The following is a 22,783-nucleotide window of genomic DNA, read 5'->3' on the forward strand; positions in this document are numbered from 1 at the left end:
TCCCTTGCTTGCTAATAGTGGGAAGAAATGGACATTGGCTATAACAAACTAATGGTTATAACGAACTAATTACGACTGCTCCTTCAACTTTGTTATAATGAGGTTTTACTGTATTCTCAAAGGTGCGGGCACATTTTGCCCTTGACAAAAAGGGACAAGACAATTTGATGTGTGGTCCTTTCAGTTCGGATATAATAATCATAGAAAAACTACATTTTGGTTACTTAGGTTTAGCCGTTCGGCCAACGCGTTTGGCTGAAGTATTCTAGTACACTGTAGCTGAAGAGAGAAGAACAAGATGCCATGCGACTACAAGGGGCCACCGCGCTTCGATTCAAAATCGAAACTAAATAACTAGTGACGTAACTTCCGCACAGGTATACTAAAACGGAAAAACTTCCAAATAATCTTCCCCCTAAATAAAATTAAAAAAGATTATTTTTAAATACGTATATACTGTTTATATATATACATATATACTTTAAAGAAACATTTTGGCATAGTTTTGTTGATTCCGTTTTGTTTTCTCTTCTCCTTTTTTTAACCCACAGAAAGCACGTGATCATCAGTTTATTTGGTTCAGTTTGCTTTCGGCTGACCGGTGTTTCCTGTGGACGGTGTCACCGTGATCCTACCTCAAAAGCCTCACTTTCGTCACCATCTACCTCATGAAAATTGCGACCGTGCCGCCCCCAAAATGACCCTGTTCTACCTGCCGGGCACGGCGAGCCTGCTTGAAGAGCTCGACAAGAAGCTACTCGTGTTCCTGCGGGACGGACGCACCCTGATCGGCTACCTGCGGAGCATCGACCAGTTCGCCAACCTGGTCCTGCACAAGACCATCGAGCGCATCCACGTGCGCAAGCAGTACGGAGACATCCCCCGGGGCATTTTCGTCGTGCGGGGCGACAACGTCGTGCTCCTCGGCGAGATCGACGAGGCCAAGGAGCGAGACGTGGACTTGGAAGAAGTGAGCGTCGAACAGATCCTCGAAGTTCAGCGGCTCGAAGCTGAGGCCAAGCAGGACCAGGAACGACAGAGGGCCAAGGCGCTTAAGGAGAGAGGACTGCATTACCATCTGGATGTCTCTCACGACGATTATTAGCGTTACCCTTTTAAAGTGTTGCGCGGAATGCATGTGTGTGCCTGTGTGCGTGTTTGAAGGCTGAAGCCACTGTGGCAACATTCGTAAAGTCGAAAACGTGTCTTGAGTGATAATTTTAGTTCACATTCGTTCGAATAAAGTGACATTCGACTGAACCTGTTCATTGCTTTATTTTGTTCCCGCAATTTAGGATGGACGAGGATGTAAACTTTCGTGTAGCGAGCCAGGACGCCAGGAGAAGCTGCATTTCTCGCTTCTAGAAGTCTGGAAGCGTCTTCGGGCATTGCTGCTACAACGCGGAGCGTAAAAATTGTATTCAGTTCATTTGTTTCTCTTTGTTTCCTCAGTTTAAGAAAAAGAAGTGTAAATTAAAGACAGTTTTTGTTTTGTTTGTTTTTTGACGAGGAGACCAAGCAATCGCCAGAGCAATAGACATCACGCGAGCCATTTTTTTAGTGCTTGTTTTCTTCTGGGAGCGTCTGTTTTTCTGGTTTTTCTGGCTTTTCATCCTTCTCAAGATGTCCCGTTGCTTGTTTTTCGCCGATCTGTCCGTGTCGTGCGCCTTTTCGTCACCTGTCGCCAAGCCACCCATGAGATAGATGCCCAGCGAGTGTCGTTCCGAAACGCCCGGAGACGTTAGAGCGTCAGCCGATGCTAACTTGCGTCGGCGAAGATGTCTGCCGCCAGGAAAAGATCGTCGGACGCCAAAGCTATCGGACCGTGCCTTTGTGTCACCGAACTCGTGCAGGTAGACGCGCAGTCCCCCAGACATATACTAGTTGCGACGGTTTAACGTCCACGAGAGTGGATACTTTCGGGGATTAAGGTGTTTCGGGGTTCGAGTTTGTTGCCTTTTTGGACCCTGACCTTTTATCTCTGCTCGCTCCTTGACAGCTGACTCAGTTGGGCATCCCGCTGGAGCACGTCACCTGGCCCCGGGTGACGATGACTTCGAACCAGTGGCTCTGCATCCGACATGGCATGGCGTGCCTCAAGTACGTGCGGCGGCGTTACTTTGCTGCTCGGTATCACGTGGCTTATGCTGCTCGCGCTGGGCGATCCACCGCTGCAGATGGAGATGCTCGTGGCACCACACTTGACGTCGCTTCACAAGTCACACCTGCGATTTTTTCTACGGACATGGTGTTGTTTCTAATTGATGTGCCACTGACTTGGCAGTAGTCACACGATAAGTCATATCAGCTGCAGTATGAATACTAGTGTGTACTATAGCTAGTGAGTAGAGCAATTCAAATATCTGGTTTTTGTTTCTCATGTCCAGGGTACAAGTTATCTAGTGGAGTAATTAAAACAGCTAACGTGGGAGGTCTCTACAGGTCAACACACTATATTAATTGCACGGTTAATGCGCGGTGGTACACTGTCTGCGTACTGTAACGTGCAGGAAGAGCCTTCGCTTCATTGTGTCAGCTTGTGTCTAGATGCACAGCGAGTGGATCTGGCGGACGACATTATATTACAATGTGAATGACAGGTGCTGCGGTTTTGAGTGTCTAGACAGAAGTAAGTCTGATGCGTGTTTTGGTTCTTGTCTAGAACTCTTGTCTGCTGCCCCCACGTTGACGGCCTTTCATTGTCCCGTGACTACAAGTGGCATCGTCGTACCCGACTACTCTGTGCCCAGAAGACAAAAGTCAAACATGGCAGCGTTGACCGTGCTGTACATGCCAACGTTTCCAGCAAAAGTGTTTGAAACGAATTGACGGCACCCTACGCCCGAGAGAGTCCAAAGGTTGCCTGTCAGTGCAACAAGGGTAGTGCTTCCGTGTTTGAATCTCCACCAACTTGCCCTCCGAAAGGAGCCACGGCGTGACGTTTCCTCGTCTTTTGATTCCTTGGACTTCCTAACTGTATGGGCGCGCAAACTCCCTATCTTCGAGGTCGTCGCTTGCAACTCGTCCTTTTGTTTCCTTTTTGCAGCGGAGCCGGCGCCACCGGTGGCGCAGACCGGTGCTCGGTGGTGACGGTGTTCAACCCGAAGCTGTCGGTGCCCCAGACGTACCGGGTAGAAGCACGCAGTGCCAAGATGAACCCGGAGAAGCCGCTGCTGGCCGTCACTGGTGAGTGAGTGCCCGAAAAACATGAACTCAAAATCCTCTTTCATGCCCTCTAAAGGGGTGTCCAAACAGGACACTACAAGACGCACAACTCCGACAAATCGTAAAAATTGAAGCGGACGCGCCCGCTTCAAGCCCGCTTCAATTTTCACGATTTGTCGGAGTCGTGCGTTTTGTAGTGTCCTGTTTGGACACCCCTTAACATAGAATCAACCTTATTGGCTTTTATCCTATAGTCGGTTACAGGTTAAAAAAGGTTGTGCATCGAAACTTAAAAGATACTTCACATGTTCAGAAATAAGTTAAACATGACAATCACACGCTCGTATTTCAAACGGATTGCTGTATTTTTCGTTCTAAATGTTTGATTCTGGCAAGCGCTTCAAATTCAGCCATCGAAGAGCATGGTCTGTTGCGCCACCGGCTTGCCCGCGATCTCATCGCCCTCCATAGGGCCAAGCATACCGTAGTTATGAGCATTGGCACTTGGTGGCGTCAACGCGTTACTACCTCGCTTAGTTAAGTTCCTAAGGGCTGTAACATATCACCAGATTACAGAGCTAGCGGAGTCGTGCGTGCTATGACAACACATAGTGCGTCGTCTGCTCTGCGACTTGACCGATATGGCAACATTGGTTTTGGGCGCGAGCTCGCTGTTCTTTAAACGAGGTGACATCTACGCGAGGCGGCTATGGTACCTTTGTTATCTCGCACGAGGCGAGATGCAGGTTGATTTCTTATCTCATGTTTTCTAAGGTGATGGCAGAATAATGTGCGACATTGGTAGGACATGGCAATTGCAACTTACTCAATTTTCCACCGACTGATCACGATGAACATACTCAACTAGGGCGCCAGCTTTACGGATAAATAGATATAGCTTTGAAGGCGCCATACCAGTTGGCCTTCTTCATTTATTAAAGCGAGCGGGGAAGCAGGCATAGTTAGGTAAGGCAGCACGGGTGTGGCATTACTCGAGTATTTCATGCAGCGTATTGCATCGATAGTTGTATGACCGCAGCATTGTCGCGCCACTGCAAAGAAACGCGTACACCACAACGATTTTCCGACATTCCTTGTCATAAGGGTGAACACTAAACGAACGAAGGGAAGGCATCGGCGCCACAGAAGCTTGTTCTGGTCTCAACGGGACACGATTTTCCAAGCGATAGCACAGAGAACACAACTGTACAATTTTCACATCGTCACACAAAAACTACCATAGAAAAAAGCTTGCATCGCCACGATTTTGTAATTCGACTTGTCTCAATGGGGAACACTAAACAAATAAAGAGAAGCGATCGGCACTGCTTTCGTCGGTCTAGTCCAACAATGCTTACACTATCGTCTAGGCGGGGGCACTTAGCACGTCGATGGAGACTAATTTGGACGACGAGGCGATCGCTGAATCTCACATCGTCGCACAGGAACTACCACGCACAAAAGCCGATACCGGCACACCTCTGCAATGTAAACCCGGGTCACGTCGAGAGGTTGGTGTCCCTTGGCGAGAACGACGTGGACAGCAGAGCGCGCCATGTTGATAAATATAATTCATCATCCCCTGACGTCCATGACATCAAAGAACGAGTGGAAGTGATTGGGTGGCGGAGTGAATCGAAGGTGGCCAGCTGTGCTTTGGCTTTCTTCACAAAACCTTCGGTATTATCTTCTGGCCTAGGTAACCTGTACTAGTGAGCATACTTCCCATATAGTGTAGCTGCCATCGGAGGCCGATGCTGTAATGACATTCCACTGAAGCTTCATAACCAACAACCAGGTGGTTTTTGATTATCGTTTTGCTTCAGTTTAAAGTATCATTTTCTTGCCTTTTGCAACGAAATATTAATGTTTCTGAGGTTCTACTGCTACCTACGTCATGTTAAAGCAAAGAAATGAGCTCCAGAATTTCGTTTCTGTACCCCTTTAAGAGTTCAGGGGAAGTACCTCCCACCTCCTTTCACTTTAGCAGAGTGAATGCCAGAAAGGAGGTTGCCTCCTCTCCAGCGTTCGCTCTGCTAAAATGGAAGGAAGTGGGAGGAGCTTCCCCTGCGCTCTTAACCTTTCACCTAGTGTAGTTAGTTGTGACTCAGTACGTAAATTGTTAGGGGCAAAATAATGATGCAAATAAGAAAACAGCTTCATTTACGAGGCCATGATACTCTGCTCTTTATAGAAACACTAAAGAAGCTTTCAAAACTTAATTATGTAGTAGGTACTTTTTGCAATACTTCTGTAACAAGTTGGATAGGCATTCAAGACAGTCAAGACCAAGTTTCAGTTTGGACAGCTGATTCCTTGGCCCACAAAATTAATTGAATGGAGCATGAACCGATCACAGCAACAGCAGTAACCACTAGGAGTGCATCTTGAACGTCCACTTTGAGAACGCGGAGAGTGAGAGTGTGAAAATTGGGTTCATGGCAGACGTTTTGGTGGCTGGCACATCATCTTCGCAGGTTTCATTTTGCGCAGGAATGTGCATGTTCTGGAAAAGAACGGGCTGGTTGCACATTTGTGAGCAACCCTGCTTCAGAAGCTACTCTGGCTACTGTAGGTGGGAAATGTTTCTGCAAAGCGAGGAATAACAGGCGCATCAGTGTGGCAACTGCAGACTTGACTCAGCATGGCTCGTAAATCGCTCGAGTCACACTTGCCAGCAGCCAAACGTTGGTATCTGAGGACTACACCCATAGCAGACATGCATAATGAACTCCCCCCATCCCAAAGAAGCAATACAAATGCCTCTAGAGAACAGCCTCGGTATCGTTTTGAAATGTTCTTTACACAGAGGTCCATAATGTCCGGTCCCTCCCCACCGACGGGAGGGTGGGCGCTTCCGCTTGCAGACGAGTCGAGCCTGTACCTGTACAGCACGCGCACCAAGAAGCTGCTGCACCAGTGCCGGCTGATGCAGGGCCTGGTTTACTGGACCTGGGTCAGCGCCTCCACCCTCGGCCTAGTCACCCGCCAGGCCGTCTTCCATTGGGACCTCTCCTCCGGTGGGTGTCCTTGACGCCGACCCCAACTTCCGAGCCCTCGCTGCGGTCACCTGTAAACAGACCTCTCGCGCATCCACCCACGAAATTCCGTCTGCCCCTCCTTGCCCCTAGCATCATCTACCACGTGGCACTAAAGAGAGTGGGATAGAGCGAGACGCCGAAAGGAGCGCAGTTGCTCGGGTGCCGTTGCCTGCGTTCTCTTCGACACCTAGCCTGCTACAACCGGTTCTGCACCCATCATTTATTTTTGCACTGCTTGTTTTGCAACGGATTTTTTGAGAAGCCTTCATCTCCTTGCTTTCTATATAGCGAGCAAGCCGGTGAAAACGCATCTCTCAGCACATCAGAGAGGTGGAGCAAGGAGCGAGAGGGCATGATTGTAAACCTGAGACTGGGGCAGAAAAGAAAACACAACAGAAGGTAGAAAAAGAGGAGGCAATGTCTCAATGAGACGTTGCCTCCTCTTTTTCTACCTTCTGTTGTGTTCTCTTTTCTGCCCCAGTCTCAGGTTTACAATCTTGTTCAACTTACACCAGCTCGCCTGCACTCTGACTATTTTTTCGTTGAGCAAGAGGGGTTGTTCTTGACAAGCGGGTTGTTTTTAAGTTGAATCACCGTGAAATACGGCTGGCTGGCTGCGCTCTGGGTGGGAGCGATACATCTCGAGAAATTATTTTTGCGTATTCGTTCATTTTGGGGAATAGAGTTTTGGTGTTGGACTCTGTCTTTGGGCATTGCCGAAAGATCCCGAATGTCTCAAGTGCATTACTTTTCACTTAGTACTTCCTTCTTGCTTAGACTTGTCAAACAATATGAAGGGAAAGTGAGTAAAAATGATCGGGAAAAATGTGAGCAAAAGATTGCAAGCAAGCTGGTGTGTGATATTCATACTTCACCCAAGGCCGGGACAACAAAAACAGTTTCCCTAGAGTTTTTTTTTTTTTTTTTGTTTCCTTTTTATTTGTATGTTTCAGTATCAGGATGTATATCAAGAGCATCACATTTGCTGTGTTTTTTTTTTTATAGCACAAAGTTAGTCTTAATGAAATATGGTGACTTAATTTTTTGCCCTTGGGTGGGTTTGAACAGTGAGGCGTGACATATAAATTGGAGGCTTCAAGTGCACCTTAACCCACGCACCACCTAGCTGTAAAGGATCGACACTTTCGGCCGTAGAAAACGTGCAAGCTTAGAACCGTGCGGTCTGCCTTAACATTTGTATGTGCTGGACGGACTTTGGTCACTGCGGAGGAACCGCACATCTAAGATGCTTCCCTCCCTCTTGTGCAGCGCCCACGGAACCGACATTTATGTTTGCCCTGAGCGAACGTCTCCGCAACACGGAGCTGGTGAGCTACATCACGGACGCGGGGTTCAAGTGGCTGGCTGTCACGGGCCTTTTTCAGGAGGTGAGTGACAACACGCCCACCTTTCGAGGCCGCCTTTGCACTCGATTCTCGAAGAAGCAAACATAGTATTTGGTGTAAGACTCGCTTCATTCTTTGTTCTTTGGCAGACGCAATGAGAGGTTTCACTCTTTGGACACGATCTGACTGCAGTCTGCCCTAGAGTCCCTGGATAGGCTAAGCTCAAGAGTGCTTTCACTGTGGCCCTCTGAATTGATGGATGGTAGCACCTATGTCCCCTGTACAGTAGAGTGTAGTTGGCGGTCTCCGCCAACTACAACCTACTGTATTTAGCAGCTTTTGGATGCTCTATTTGGTAAGCTCCCATTCGTTGCGACCTTCGGTATTAGCAGAGATGCCAATAAATTTCAACTCAAGCTTAATTTAACATATTTTGTATATAAAATTATTCATATATCAAACTGTTTTACGATCCCCTTTGAATTCGATATATCAGGGTTCGACTGTAGTTCTAAGGAATGCCACCCCACACCTCCTGGCGCTGCTCCCCTGCACCACGGCAGCAACGCACACCCACCACTCCCCAGACCCTGGCCGGCCTCTGCAGAGGATAGTGGGGTGCACAGCTTGTAGGAATACTCTACGTATGCAAGGGCTTTTGCTTTCTTACACGTAAGCTATCCTAAATGTCTTCCAGTAATTTTTTTTTGTTCGAATTATAGAAAAAATGCAAAAACAGTGACTGCGGTGATTGCAACATCCACCCGCACAAGAACCGACCGTGTTCCCTCCAGAAAACCTAAAAATTAGGGTCTGTATGCAGAATGCTGTGCGGCACTGCATGCGTGCGCGTCGGCCTGGGAATGGTAATGGTGGACGGGCCTGCGCCTTTCCCCTGGCATTTGTTGCTAGACAGTTCTTTGGCCTGATGTCAATTCTATGGAAGGAGTCTGGGAGGAGCGAAGGTATGGCGAGATGTCATTGAGGACAGTAGATGTCTGGACTCTTCCCCTATTTATGGCTCCGATCTCCTCCCCAATAGTGCGGTGCTCGGAACGCGTCTCCGACTGGCGTGCTCAGTCCCGTTCCGCCCATGCGTCGAAAGTGGTTTCGAGGTGGCAACAAATAAAGTGGGAAAAACCGGAGTGTCCCGTCGTCGGACGTTGCGATCCTGGTAGTTGGTCGTAGAAGTTCCGGCAAAAAGCACGAGCAAATTCGAGCGTCGCCAAAACGTCATTAACTCCCAGCTGCCGAAGCTTCTGCGAACCTTCAATCTGGAGAGCGAGCTGCAGCGGAACAGGCATCTGTTACATAAACCACCGCTGCTGCGACACCGTGCGACACTTCTGTGACGTTGTCGGGCGGGAACGGAGGGAGCGCCTTTTTGGATGTGGGGAATGTGCCGTTCGGAGAGGCCATCCGGGCACCGCGCCGATGGCGAGGCCCTTGAGCGACTCCCTCTTCCCCCCCGGGCAGGAGAAGCTGGTGTCGGGGCTGGTGCAGCTGCACAGCGTGTCCCGGGGGGTGGGGCAGCTGCTGCCGGGCCAGTGTGCCCAGCTGTGCCGGCACCAGTTCCCGGGCCACCCCGTGGCCTCGCAGCTGCTCCTGCTGGCCTCCAGGGACTCGCCCCGACCCCTGGGGAAGCTGCACGTGGCCGAGCTGGGCACTCCCCACGCGGGGGCCCTCAGGGGGCCCCTTCAGGAGACCCTGGAGTTCTTCGACCCCCTGGACAAGTTTGACTTCCCCGTGTCCCTCCAGGTGCGCCCCCCCGGTCTTTATTGCTCGTTTGGGGTTTTCTATGAGAAAATCGTCGCGAGCAAAGGTGCCCTTGCGGGGCTCGAACCCAGGTCGGTGCGGTGGTAGGCGGATACTATAGCCCCTGAGCTGCGTAGCACACCTGCTCTGGAGTATTGGGCTCTCGGAAAAACGTGCCGATGAAAGCAGTGGGACATCTTACCATTTGATGGTCCGGGCGGTTTGTGCGATCTGTGGTCTTTTTAAACACAATCAAAGTCGTGTATCTTTTTTTTTTTTTTTTTTTGCAGCAGAGCTGTTAAGATCTAGGTTCCTCAGGATCGTATCCGGTACCAAACAAATGTCGACACAAACCTACACAAACCTCTGGAGAGCTACCGCCATCTATAAGCGACGGCGGCAACCAGACAAGAAGTCTGGTTGCCGCCGTTGCTCATAGATGGTGGCAACCTTTCCAGCTATCATAGAAGGATGGATAGTTAGGCGAGTTGGAGGGAATTCCTCGTAGGAAACAGCGCAAAAAACACACGAGGATGAAGAAGAAACACACGTGATGAGTGCAGCACTTGTCATGCGTGTTTCGTCCTCGTCTGTTTTTCGCGCTGTTTCCTACGCTCTTATCAGTTTCGGTATGAAATCTCGATGGGTCGGCCGCGTGCCCTTCCTTCAGGGAAAGAAGACCGGGTGTGGAAGGAGCGGAGACGTACGCATCAACCAGTGTTGGGTAAAGTACACCTAAGAAGTACTTGAAGTAAGGTACAAATTAAATTAGAGGTTATGTACTTCGAGTAAAGTATTAAGTACACAGGGAGCGAAGTACTCCACGTAAAGTACTATAAATGCAATGTACTTTGAAAGTAAAGTACATGTACTTTTTAACACAATCTTTCATGATGTCCTTCCAATCCAGTGTACAGTGTGTTTTTAAACTGATATGTAGAGCCCTGTGCAGTAACAGTTTGATCATCTGTATCCGATCCGCAAAGTTTTTAAATAATTGTATCCGCATCCGCACACTTTTTATCCACATCTGAACAGCATCCGTAAATTTCGGAACAACATTCGACCCTCAATCCGCACATTCATTTTATGTCATTCAATCAAGCATGAATCAAAATGAAAAAGAAAAAAGCATCTGTGTGATATTTTATAAGTTGTCTGCTTACCTTTGTACAAAGAACTCTGAGTCAGAATTACGGTGAAAGTCATTTTATCGTATCTATAAAATAAGCGATCGTCCTTCCAGAGACACTTTGCATCGCTTGTAAGATGATCGCAGCTATGAGATCATCTTCGTGAGCGTCCGTGACACTGACACTCTGTCCAGAGGATGCGCTGGAAAGGAAAGAAATTGAAATATTTATTTTCTTGTTTGCTTTTTAAAACCCACTTTAAGCAGACACATATTTTATAAGCATAAAAATGAACAAAGGACAGACTATTCTGTCAATTTATGTTGGCCAAACAATAAAAAAGAGGGAGAGGAAATGCGCTCACTCACCGCAGCAAAGTACTCGTGTATATGTGGTAAGGCGCGAGTACACCACTGAGAAAATACCACAGTGGCAACACCTCCGATTGGTTCAGTCTTAAACGCAAACCCTCGGCTCCATGCTCGGAACCATATACTTAAAAACAACTCGGTGGCAACTGTCGAGAAAAAGAAAATGCACAAGCACACAACGTTTCAGTTGTCGAGGTTGCTGTGTAGAAGAAACAGAAACCCGTCAACATGGACGGATCAAAGACTAGTTTGCCTCTCTAAAATTAATACCCGCTAATGAGAAGTCCTTCTTTCTTGGTGCACTTGATGCTGGGGTAGCATGCACCAACTTCACGGCAAGAATGAGGTGCGGAAGCTCAAGCCGGCACAAGTTCCACCACTCCAGAGTGTTGAATTCAGTCTCCTCGATCTACTGAAAAGAAGCTACTTGCAGGTTTCTTCTACTTTCTTGTGGCTTGTACGTTTTGGGGTTTTCTTTACTCAAAAAAACGTTTTCTGCTCTTTCCATGCCAAACAAGAACACGCTTTCCCGGTACGACTGACGCCCCTGCATTCTTTACTTTTTTTTGAAACAGCATTTTTGGCGAGATAGAACGTTCTAAAGCAATTTTTGGTGAGAATCAAATCTTCCTTGATGTAAAAAATAATTTTCTCCCCGATTGGCACCGTTTATCTTAAAGAGTAGTGTTCTCCCGCATTACATTTGATGATGCATTTCATAGTATCACTCACTAATTCCCTCTACACTGTGCGGTCGCACACGTTTATGAACCACCTCGGCAAAAATGTTGATCCGGACACGCGAATATCCGCATCCGATCCACATCCGCAGCTTCTGGAATCCGCATCTGATGCACAACCCTCCAAATCCGATTCATTTTTATCCGCATCCGCCATTTTATTGCAGATATCCGCAGATATGCAGGGCTCTACTGATATGCATTGCCCCAGTGGTAATGAGGGTTCATCAGTTATTTGAGGAAATGGCATCGAAATTCGTGTGAAGTCAAGTGGCCACAGAGTAGTTGTTATACTCTTGCTTACAAACTATTCCACACAATCAACTTAAAGGGAATTATTTGTATTGGTGTTGTAGCTGCCATTACTTCACTCAGAAAAATGACCGGATCACTTCTCGAAAGACGATAGTTCATTTTCACATGATTATACGCCATTTTTCTGTTAAAGTTTGGTGAACTCTTATACTCGACCTCAGAAGTTGTGTGCAGTACTGGGAAAGCCAAGGACGCGAGCGAGTCGTTCTTGAAAGAGCTAAATTTCACTGAGACCAAATTGGGGGAATATGCTTTGAAGTCGGGAGTTGTACTTTCCGAGGAAAGTACCAGAAAAAATACTTTAAGTAAAGTACAAGTATAGTGCACCGCAATATGGAAGACCCACTGGGATCGCGTGGCCGAGGCGGTGGCTGGTTCCCGTTTTGATCCATTCCCAATACAATCTTCTCGTTTGTACCTTTTGTTTCTGCCCGGCTCAAAACGACCTTCTCGTTTCATCCTTTCCCATTTCGCCCTATCCCGAAACGACCTTTCCGCTTCGGCCATCGTTCGTTAAAAGTTGGGTCGGTTTGTTTGTATTGTTCGTTAACAGTTGATTAGGTTCACGTTGTCTGTTCTCCTTTCTCACATCACTTCTCCCTCTCCCGAAACAACCTCGAAGAGATGGCGCCGTAAGATAAACGCTGTGTCAGGGAGGGCTCACCCGAACATTTACAACCTCGACCTGATCAAACGGGATGAGGCCTTGACAAGGATATCACTGCAGCAGTTTGCAAATGGTGGTGCCGCGCGGGGCAGGTGACCGTTGCGAACAGTTGTAGTGTCGCCTTTCTGATGGCACGATTTTCCTGCTCAACTTCCTCAACCAAGGCGATAGCATTTTGTGGTTTATGAATTTTGCCTGTGTATGCGACAGTTCTGTGTTTGAACTTGTAAGAAATTGAAGTCGCTATCATATTTCCCGTTAGCCTGTCTGATATATCACTTTTCAAAAAATCCCGTTATAAGGAAGTTTTATAATAACGTACGGAAGCGCTTTGGGTAACCTAAAAATAGCGTCGCGACATAAAAACTTGGGCAACGCTACTTTTTGCTTACTCAAAGTGCCTGCCTGCATTATTCTAAGACTTCATTAGGGAGTTTTCGTAGACCACGTTTCCCCTTTCACTAAGGCCTCCGCAACGAAGAAGGCGCTAGTGCACCTGTGCACTGTGCACCGATGGCCTTGACTGTAGAGTTCCGGGTATCGTAGCGGGTTGCGAAGAGCGCCGCGTGACGTCGAAAACGGTCTACGAAAGCTCCCTGTTGTTGTACAGAGCATGAAACCGTTAGCGCGAACAAGCGATTGTTGGTTTCAGCTGTTTGTCTAAAAAAAATCAGAAGACTGCCATCAATATTATTAGTGTGTTTGAAAGTGAACATCTGGGCCACTAACCTAAGCGGTAAAATTTGGTATCATCTAATACCATTTCGAAGCAAAATTCGAAAAATCGCCAACATCTTGTTCGTGGTAACGTTGTCGCACAATGTACATAGTCTATTCTGTAGTTACACATTTTGGGGACCATCTTGAAAGAAACATTTAAAGTGGTTCAAGTAGAAATATATTTCATTGGAGCTTGTTTGAAAGTGATGTATATTTTAAGAATACGTTGACTATAAAAACTAGTTCAATACATAACTGAATAGCTTGGTTGCACCTTTGCATTAATTGCATTAACATGATTTCGGGACATATTCTTAAGGGGGGACACTACCCAGAAAAAACAATTTCTGCAAAAAAAAGTTGATTTTGAAAAATGTCATATTTACATCCACCAACATATAAAGTGTATTCCCAGAAAGTTTCATTAGTTTACACTGCATAGTTAATTTTTTATAAATTATTTTCGGTCCACCAATGCTAAAGAAAAGGTAGAGGTTGGAGCACTTTGAACGCAATTTTCTCTATTCCACTTTTTGGCATAAATTTCACTTTAGGAAAACTATTGTTTTGTTATTATGCAACTTGGATTCATTTTTATGAGTTTTTCTGGGGTGAAATTTTAAGGGGAAGATAACTATGAGCTTGTATTTTTTATTTTTGTCATTTTTCATGTTCAAGAACTAAAGGTTTGGACAAAGGATGGAAATCTAAAAAACTGTATTTGTGTTTATGTGGCTTTTTTGTCATGAAAGATGGTATAACATAGAAATATAGCTCCATAGTTATCTGCTCTGAACTGTCCTAATGCAATATAACATATGAAAACGACAAATTTATAAGTGATTTCAAAACGATAGTTTTCCTACGCAGACAGGCCCACTTTCGTCTTTGAACGTTTGCAATTTTTTTTGTACTTCACCCAGGTTAACAAAAATTGGCAGAAATGTTCTCAACATCAACAGAAACAAGCCCTGTTAATATAATTTAAATCGGACAAGTGGTTCGAAAATTTACTTTTTTGGGTAGTGTCCCCCCTTAAGCAGAAAAACTGCGCAAACCAGGATTAGAACGTGTGAGGAATAAAAGGAGGGCCGATCACATACCTTCCACGTCCGGAAACCTGTCCGGTCAAAGGGGAAATCCGATGCCCGTCCCACCGCGCGGCCGGCGGCTACCAGCGAGGGCGGTTGCCGCGCCGGGTTCGGCCAACGCCATGCCAACAACGATGATCCCGGTATCCAGCAGCGTTTACTGAGTACCAGGGGTCCCCAACAAGACACTGCGGTCAAGCGAGCCGCCGCGGGCACAGTGTGCCCGCATCGTCCGCCGACCTGAGAGCCAAAGGGGTAATTGCGAGCGGAGTCATCGCCGGTCGGGCGAGCTCGTGCTGCTACCCGTCGTTGCAGGAGTTCAGGGCCAGGGCTCTCGGCAGACAGACGTCCACAGGTAGTGCGGACGCCGACTGTCAGAGCCCAGGGAATCGCTAGCGTGGAGTCATCGCTGGTCGGACGAGCTCGCGCCGCGACTCTACCCGTTGCCCGGAGTCCAATCCAGGACTCCTTGACTACACGGCCGTACGGCCGTACACTCGGAGCAAAGCCGTATATGACTCGGAGGGCAGGCCCGACTCTCCCTCGCGCGATGTCGCTGTTCCCCCGAAATCGGGGAGACGCGCGGAGGAGTACGAGAGAGTAGGTCAGCATGGTGACATAGTCTCTCCGACACGATGCGGAGCGACTGGGCTCGAAGTCAGACGGCTTCGCCCGGAACAACCTCGGCTTGCGCCTTCTCGGGGGAGGGAAACCACTGGCTCCCACAAACGATGGACACTTTTCACGAAGTGGTTGAGATGTGCGGGGCTTTATACCTACGGGTTCAAACGGGACGAAGTCAAACGTAAAATATGTCTTGGCTACGGGTTCAAATATGAAGGGCGCTTGGGGAACAGGTTGAGACGGGACAGGTTCAAACGGGAAGGTCGTTTCGGGAATGGGTCGAAACGGGACGGGTTCAAACGGGAAGGTCATTTCGGGAATGGGTCAAAACGGGACGGGTTCAAACGGGAATGGGTTGTTTCGGGCTACACCCGAGGCGGTGGCTGGCGGGGGCGTTGCGAGCACTCCGGGCAGTTGCATTCTGCTTCGAGGGGAGGACCCTCACTCGAGGCTCAGCTAAAGTGCAACGCGCATATCAGTTTGTGCTGAGCTCCGAGTGAGTGTCCTTCCCTCGAAGCTGAATGGAAATGCCCGGAGCGCTCGATGGGAGACAATGCACGACAGGAGAGAATGCATATAAAGTGCAATCGCAGCACAACGGGAGGCAATGCATGCAAGCGGAATTTCCACGGCATTTTCATCCCGGTGCCATTCTCGGCGTTTGTGCGTACGACTCCCAATATGCTCGCTTTCCAAAGCGATGCTGCGGCGTCTCGCTCTAGACGACGCTCTCAGGGTGCTGACCAGAGCGTCTGCCTTACGCCAACTTTCTGCTGGCCAGGCAAGTGTTGGGCTCCGAATCTCACTCGTTCGACACCGATTCAGTGGACACCGCCACGTAAATGTGGGGCAAACAACCCTATTGCCACGGCCATGCTATGGCAACGTGGTTGTATGCCCCATATTTATGTGGCGGCTCCCATTATTTGAGCCGAGATATTGAGGGGGCATTTCAAGGCCATGTCTACTTCCATTACACCTTGCTCCAATATACAGGGAATACGGGCACAGCCTCCTGTCCACCATGACCTCCCCGTTGCAAAGCGTAGGGCCGCCATTGTGCCGTGACGTCTGCTTCCGGGTCCTCGGTGCAGGTGTCCAGCCGCCAGGGCCTGGTGTTTGTGCTGACCAAGTGCGGGGTGGTGCACCTGTGCGACCTGGAGACGGCCACCCCACTCTGCTCCCACGTCGTCTGCCCCGACATCACTTTCGCCGCGTCGCTCTCTCACGAGTGCGGCCTGCTCATCGTGTCCCGCAACGGGCAGGTGAGTGTGCGATTGGAAAGTGTGGTACGTCCCGGTCCAGGGTCCCTCTTCGCGAAATCCGTCCAGGAGCCCTTGTCATGTGCAATTTAGGTGACACCATGTGTCATCTCAGCTTGTCTTGTCTAAATTGCACACTTGTCACGTTGCACATTTGCAAATTAAATGGTGCATTTGTCTAAAATGGCACACTTGTCACGTGCAATTTAGATGACACCATGTGAAGTGCGCCTTCTCGGGTACTTTATTAGGGCCGGGTCGGCGCTGCAAACCACATCATTACTTGCAGCGACGTTTGGCGCCTGGGCTTTTCAAACATGCACCCCTTATTTGTGGCCATTTTTGTAGCTGTGAGACCTTGCACCAGCCCAGTGTTGTATGGAACGGCGTTCCAAAGAACGACGTTCCTGGAACGTGTTCCTTTTTGAATGAATGAAGGAACACCGTCGTTCCATTTTGCATTGGTGAAACCAGAACGGTAACTCGTTATGCTTGTGAGGAAACGGCAGGAGGAACGACATTCCTTTTTTTTTTTGTCTTTATATCTGCAATTTTACCTACATTTAGTAAGCATTGAGGCCTTTTATTATCGAGGATTTGAAACTCCGACTTCAAGGGATGGGGTGGTGTCCGAGAGAGAATCGGAACCAAAGGAATGGAACAAATGTGATCATTCCATGTCTATATGTTCACTTGCTTGCTATTTTATCTATGATTATCCCGCATAGTATTTCATTAAAGCACACAAATGTGGCATTAACCTGACGACACATTGCAATCTTTGAGATGTAACGGGAATGTGTTCCTTCCAAACCACGGAAACTTGAACTCGTTCCAAGATTGAAAAGGAGCGAGGAACAAACTTTCGTTCTTTTTTTGGAGGAACGTGTACGACATTGCACCAGCCTCCGAATCCTAAGCATGGTTTGTGTCTTATTGTGGAGAAGGTTTTGTAATGATTCTGTCAGTCTAAAATGTTTTTTATCGGCGAATAAAAGTGTTGAGAGCAAGTAGTGAAAGTGGCGAGAGGTGACGAGCACTTTTTAGTCCCCTAGTTATAATTTGACGTGCAAAAGCAGTTATGTCTGAAAGGAAGAGATTGTGTTCATTACGTTTGCACTGTCTGACTCTCGCCGTTGCAGGTCCTGCTCGTGGAGATGAAAAAGGCGGCGCTGCTGCGACGCGTCGCGGAGGTCGTCAACCGGCCCGCCATTTCTACCCGGTTGCGGCAGACCCTGCCCTGATTGGCCGCCGGGAGCGCCCGGTGTGGCGACCGTTTGAACTCTCGGTGCTGGAAGCTTTCAAAGTACCGCTCGCTTTTCTAGTCACCCGGCCGGCCTAGGTCACGGGCCGGCCGTCGAACCGTTCCTCCTTCGCCACTCCGTCTTTCTCCGGTCGTCCGCTTTTTGTGCGGAGTGGCTGGGCCGCACCCCGACTGCTAGTTTGTTCACTTTTATCGTGCCGTTGTGCCGGTCTTCGTTGTGTTGTCGAGGTGCGTCGGGAAGTTGAGGTAAACCTGTCGTGGCTTCGGCTTTTATGTCTGCAGATCGTGCCTGGGAGTGACGAGCAGGCAAGAGAGCCACAAAAAGGAACTTCCTGAATGTTTTTCCTCCTTTCTGATATGCTTGGACTTAAGTTCCTTTTAAACATGTTTTGCAGGAGTGTTTCGACTTGCTCGTCCTTTTGTTTTTAGAGGAACCGCAAGCGAGAACTTAATTCGGCCTATCGGGGTTGATGCAAACATATTTACCCGTATTTCATCTCTCACTCGGCAAGCTTTAACCCGCTCCATGTTGCGACGAATCTTCTTTTTTCATATTTCATTGGACAGTCTATGGAACCATTGGTTGCAAGCTGCGAGCTCACAGCGAAGGCACTGTTGCGTGCACTCTAATGCTATAATCACTGACAAGGTGAAAGCAGCAGGAGCGAGCTACAGTTGCCCCGCCTCCAGTGCGAGTTTCATACCTTCGATAGCGCCTCAACGACTTGTGCAACTCGAGCGCCGGGCGTTCTAAAAATCCGCCCTGCCTTTATCACCTTGTCCATGATTATACCAGTTTACTTTAGCTAGGTACAAAGACTTCCTTCTGGTTCATACGAAGCGTGCGTCGATGAATGCACGCTGGCTTTGTCTCAAGTTAAGGTCCGCACCCTGGGCCGTCCGTGTTCCAGACTGCACGCAGCCATGGCCAAGCGAAACTGGGGCATGGCAATTGGTTCGCCTCGCCCGTTGCCGTGCCCCCTCGTACCGACGGCGGGAACCTTCGCTCGTCGACAAGATCTCTCGCGTGCCTCCTCCACGCTCGCACGTGCACATCTCGCACACATTCTACTACTGCCGTCCATTCGCAGCGACGAAAGCGGCAAAGCATTTCGGTTTGTTCTAGTTTCTTCGATCTGTGGCTGTAGTTTGCGTCATTGCGTCGACGACTCGCACGCAATGACTTACGGGACTCGAGGCTGCCGACGTGACTATCCTGAAAGAAAACCAAAGCGTCGCTTAATTTTGGTCTTATTGTTCAGTTTTGTTTGTTTTGTTTTTACGTTTTGGAAAGAGTTGGCAAGTTGCTGTTCAGTTGCGGAGGTAAATAGGCGGACTTTTCGTGACCGTCTTATTTACAATCGTTTTGGGTGGCTTCCATTACGATTGCAAATAAGACGAAAAGTATGTACTACTAATCGTACCGGAAATGCATCCGATACATTTCCAGTACGATTAGTAGTACATACTTTTCCTTGACTATAGTCTGTGACAGGTGAAGAGGGCAAAAAAAAGCCCCTTGCACCTCTTTCCGCTTGAGCAGATTGAACTCTGGAAAAAAGGTTGCCTCCTCTCCACTGTTCACTCCGCTCAAGTGGAAAGAGGTGGAAAGAGCTTCCCTGAATTCTTGACCTGTCACCAACTATAGTTATCTTACAAACCAAGAAACTATAGTTATCTCCAAACCCCCCCCCCCAAAAAAAAGAATACTTCAATTTTATTTTTATTTTTTTCTCATTCGAGGTGCTAGAGTATGTTGTCAGGACGCCAAACAAATAATATTTCGCTGCAGAGTTGTCTTTTAGCGAGAAAAACACAAAGAAATGTTGCACCAATGGTGAGGGAATGGCGCGGAGGAATGTAATGTCATACACGCTGGAAGTCACGCGATTGAGAAGAGGAGAGTGAGGGCAGCTTCGGAGCAGCTGGTTATCATGCAGGAAAATGCCCGACTTTCAGCCACACCCATTTCTCGAATCTTTGTAGGTTGTTTCGCCGTAGCAACTTAGGCGTGCGTGAGTATTGTGTCAAAGCTCAAAGGCCTCTCGAAGATGGGCATTGCCACCCTGCGCAGCATCTAGCAGGTAGATGGCTCGCTTCCTAGTGTTCTTTTGCATTTGCGAGCATGCACCGTCATCAGCTTCATCGCTGACTTACATTGTACAGTGCAACCCACTTATAATGAAAATGAGAAAACCCGAAATTTCAATCGTTATAATCGATTATCATTGTATCTGGACTAGAAACTGATCATTTCCAGTCTAGAAACTCTAGAAACTGATCGTTATAAGCGGTACATCGTTACATTTGGTATCGTTATGAATATATTGACTCATACTGCCGAAATTTTAGAAATATGAATGCCACGATGGAGGCCTCTTTTTCTCAGGTTAAACAAAGGAGATTTCAGCCAGTGATTGCCAAACGTGACTGTATCCAAGACCGGTCAATCCGCAGGTGACAGTCGCGCTTTGTACGTTGCATGTTGATGGTCTGTCGTCTCGAATTCCGCAGCTTTCCTGGTGTTCCCCGATTTGATGCATTTGTAAGGCACGTAGTAAAACTGGGATGTCGTCAAACTTGCCCCACGACAATTAGAATTGCTAAGGCTTCGCCGTGCCTAGCCTTTACAAGGTTAAAGAGCTCGAAGCATGTTGCCTGCCTCTGCTTTCATACTAGGAGGAGTAGCTAAGTGAACGCACTGCCACATGGGCAAAATGTGTAAAGCTACGCATTGCCATGGATCAGGTTTGGTAAGGTATACCTCAAAGGTTTGCAGGGTTTAGGCAGTATGGCCCTGTGGCATCGGGCTTTAGCTAGCAGTTCTTTGTTCAAGGTTGTGCAAAATTAGAAAGAGTTTTCGTATTGTGTGCGTTTCTCTCGCAAAAAGTTCCTAACTAGGTTTCCTTATTGGGCACACTTCCTTATGCGCATAGAGTGTTATCTTTTGTTGCAAACACTCCGTGCAAATATGTAGACTCCAAATCGAAAAAGTTATCTCTGCGACTGTGGAGAAAATGCATCATTGATGAGGTTTACATTTATTGTACAATTGATTATTTGGCCCTTAGTAAGTTGGTTTCTAAGCACTGCGTCGAAAGGTCTCGCATTGGCACGTTCGTCCGTTTCGTGCGTGTGTGTGTGTACATTTTGCCGTTTTTGGGGGTACAGCCTGTTTTTATATGTAGGGTTACCTTGTTCCTCAAATGGCAAGACAACCCCATATTTACAATTAGCCATTTTCAAGGCCTTGGAAAGCGCTGAATGTCTGTTTGCAGGTGGGCCTCAGTGACAGGGAAACCAACGTTGTGAGGATTCCACTCAAAAGGCTACAATCCATGCTTTGACTATACTTGGTACACATGTACTGAGAAGGCAGATAGAGCTAAGCTTAACAGCCTCGAGGGAAATAACAAACTCAAAATTTAAAAAACTGACAAGCACACATTAAAAGAAGTTCTACAAGCTGCCCTGAAGTTTGCTTGGGAATACAGACTCAAAACGACCTTTCACCTTGCCACTGCTATATGCAATACCCTATAAGCTACTGTTGCCCTTAGAGATTTCTGTACAATTAGTACCTTGGGCCTCGTACTTGGTCAAGCGGTTGTTTACGCATTCAGTTGCGGGCTCCATTTTAATGTGCGTGGCAGAACTTGAAGCTTGTGTTTCACGTCGTGTTTTGGCTCATGCGTGCGCTCTTCTGTTCCACCCACACACATTTCATTCCTCCAAATGCTCGTAGAACTGGTTGGACGAGTGGTGGTTGTGTGCAAGCAAAAGATGTGTGTGTGGTGAGTGCTTTATTGAAATGAACGGTTTACTCCACGAATAATTTGCATTAGCCGAGCAAGCGTTGTTGGTTTGTTTTTCACAATGTTTTGTTGAGGTTTTTCTGCAATGTGCCAAATGATGTAGTCACGTACGAACGGTGGCATCTATGGTGCCTAGGTATTTTGACTACGGTTGTTAGGTGCAGGTTTTTGCATTCTTTTTTTCGAGTGAATTTTCTTCTGGTTTGTTTCAATATTTCAAAGTACTGTGATGGAGCAGATGGAATGCGTCCAGTATTGACAAAAACAAGCCGTTGCCTCGTTTCAGCATTGATCTAGTCTGACAGTGGCCGGATGCATACATAAAAGCTCGCATTTGCAACGTTCTCCGAATGCATACATTCTCTCAATGAAGTCTTGTGTTCCAGTGTTCCTTTCTCTTTAGAAAAAATTTTTATTGAGTTGCGAGCCTATGCTCTCCTCCCATTGCTCCATAGGGTAGGCACCTTAGTTTTATTTTGTACACTGCTTGCCCGGTGTTCGTTATCTGCTAGGGCACAACTCTATACTCTGTTTCACCTTGTGTTGTACCGCAGGAAAGGCTACAAGCGCGAGCTCCTTGCTCTAGGGCACATCTCGGCGGCAGAAGCTCTCGTGCACCAAGGGTAGCTGCCAATGCTATGAGCTCGCGCTTCTAGCCTTCGCTGCAGTACAACATAAGGTGAAACGGAGTATGGATTGGTGTAAAATATTGTGGATGTCGGTTTGACCATTTGTTCTGTCGGGAATGCTAGCCGGATGGAAGAGTGCTGTGAGTGGAAAAATGAAATTAAAACACAAAGTTCTTGCTGAAAAGTTACATGTAGGTGTACATACCCCCTGAAGTAATAAACACTGATGAACACACCAAGACTTGTTACTGTTGTGATAATCTTGTGTCTACGCCCGGGAGATGCGAGTCGTGCCTTTGTCCACGCTGCAACGACACTGAAATATGCCTGGAATCTATGTCTATACATTGGAGGCTAAACGACAAAAAAATTTAATGAAGGGGACAGAGGTGTTTTTTATTACTTGTCTTTTTTGTGTGTGTCTGTGATTTGGGGGTGGCAATCAATTGGTCAAAGGACGTTTTAGCAAATGCCAATTTTTCATCGAAAGACGCTTCAGCGAATAATCGACCGCTGCAAAGCGGCATTTATGGGTGCGCCAAGTGGGTTAACATCTCTGTAATGAGCCGCCGCAGACTTCTACCTCGAAGCGGCATGAGCGCAGCGCGGGGTTTGCGTTAGCACCAACAAGGTAGAGGGCCTTAGAGCAATAAACTTTACAGGGGGGCTATGTTCGACAAATGTTTCGTTTCTCCTAAAAAAAAGAAATGGAAGTGACAATATCGTGCCTGATTGCCTAGAGGCTCAAATGATGGAAGAGGGAACTTTCGTCATTTGAGCCTCTAAGGTGTCTAGTGGTCAAAAATCTGCAATATGGCGGTGGCCAATTGGGGGTCATTTTCACA

At 47.6% G+C, this 22,783-nt stretch overlaps 2 protein-coding genes across 2 annotated transcripts; both read left to right on the forward strand.

Moving 5' to 3' along the window:
• The first annotated feature begins 558 nt into the window (after positions 1-558).
• On the forward strand, positions 559-1,260 carry LOC115311621 (U6 snRNA-associated Sm-like protein LSm1). Its single transcript, XM_029970352.3, has one exon. The coding sequence runs from the start codon at positions 698-700 to the stop codon at positions 1,103-1,105; it is 408 nt and encodes a 135-aa protein (XP_029826212.1). The 5' UTR covers positions 559-697; the 3' UTR covers positions 1,106-1,260.
• Positions 1,261-1,535: 275 nt separating this feature from the next.
• LOC8053024 (clathrin heavy chain 1) lies at positions 1,536-22,177 on the forward strand. The gene is made up of 8 exons (XM_029970351.3): positions 1,536-1,853; positions 2,000-2,100; positions 3,047-3,186; positions 6,033-6,185; positions 7,476-7,594; positions 9,029-9,310; positions 16,063-16,233; positions 17,373-22,177. Exons 1-8 carry the CDS (start codon positions 1,779-1,781, stop codon positions 17,472-17,474), a joined length of 1,143 nt encoding a protein of 380 aa, XP_029826211.2. The 5' UTR covers positions 1,536-1,778; the 3' UTR covers positions 17,475-22,177.
• Positions 22,178-22,783: the final 606 nt, after the last annotated feature.

The sequence above is a fragment of the Ixodes scapularis genome, unplaced genomic scaffold (genome assembly GCF_016920785.2).
Source record: "Ixodes scapularis isolate PalLabHiFi unplaced genomic scaffold, ASM1692078v2 PGA_scaffold1__304_contigs__length_218370807, whole genome shotgun sequence".
NCBI classification, from domain to species: domain Eukaryota; kingdom Metazoa; phylum Arthropoda; class Arachnida; order Ixodida; family Ixodidae; genus Ixodes; species Ixodes scapularis.

Coding starts and splice junctions, on each gene's coding strand:
- LOC115311621 (XM_029970352.3), top strand. CDS start 698: ATGACCCTGTTCTACCTGCCGGGCACGGCGAGCCTGCTTGAAGAGCTC.
- LOC8053024 (XM_029970351.3), top strand. CDS start 1,779: ATGTCTGCCGCCAGGAAAAGATCGTCGGACGCCAAAGCTATCGGACCG. Junction 7,595..9,028: donor TCACGGGCCTTTTTCAGGAG/GTGAGTGACAAC, acceptor CCCCCCGGGCAG/GAGAAGCTGGTGTCGGGGCT. Junction 9,311..16,062: donor ACTTCCCCGTGTCCCTCCAG/GTGCGCCCCCCC, acceptor TCCTCGGTGCAG/GTGTCCAGCCGCCAGGGCCT.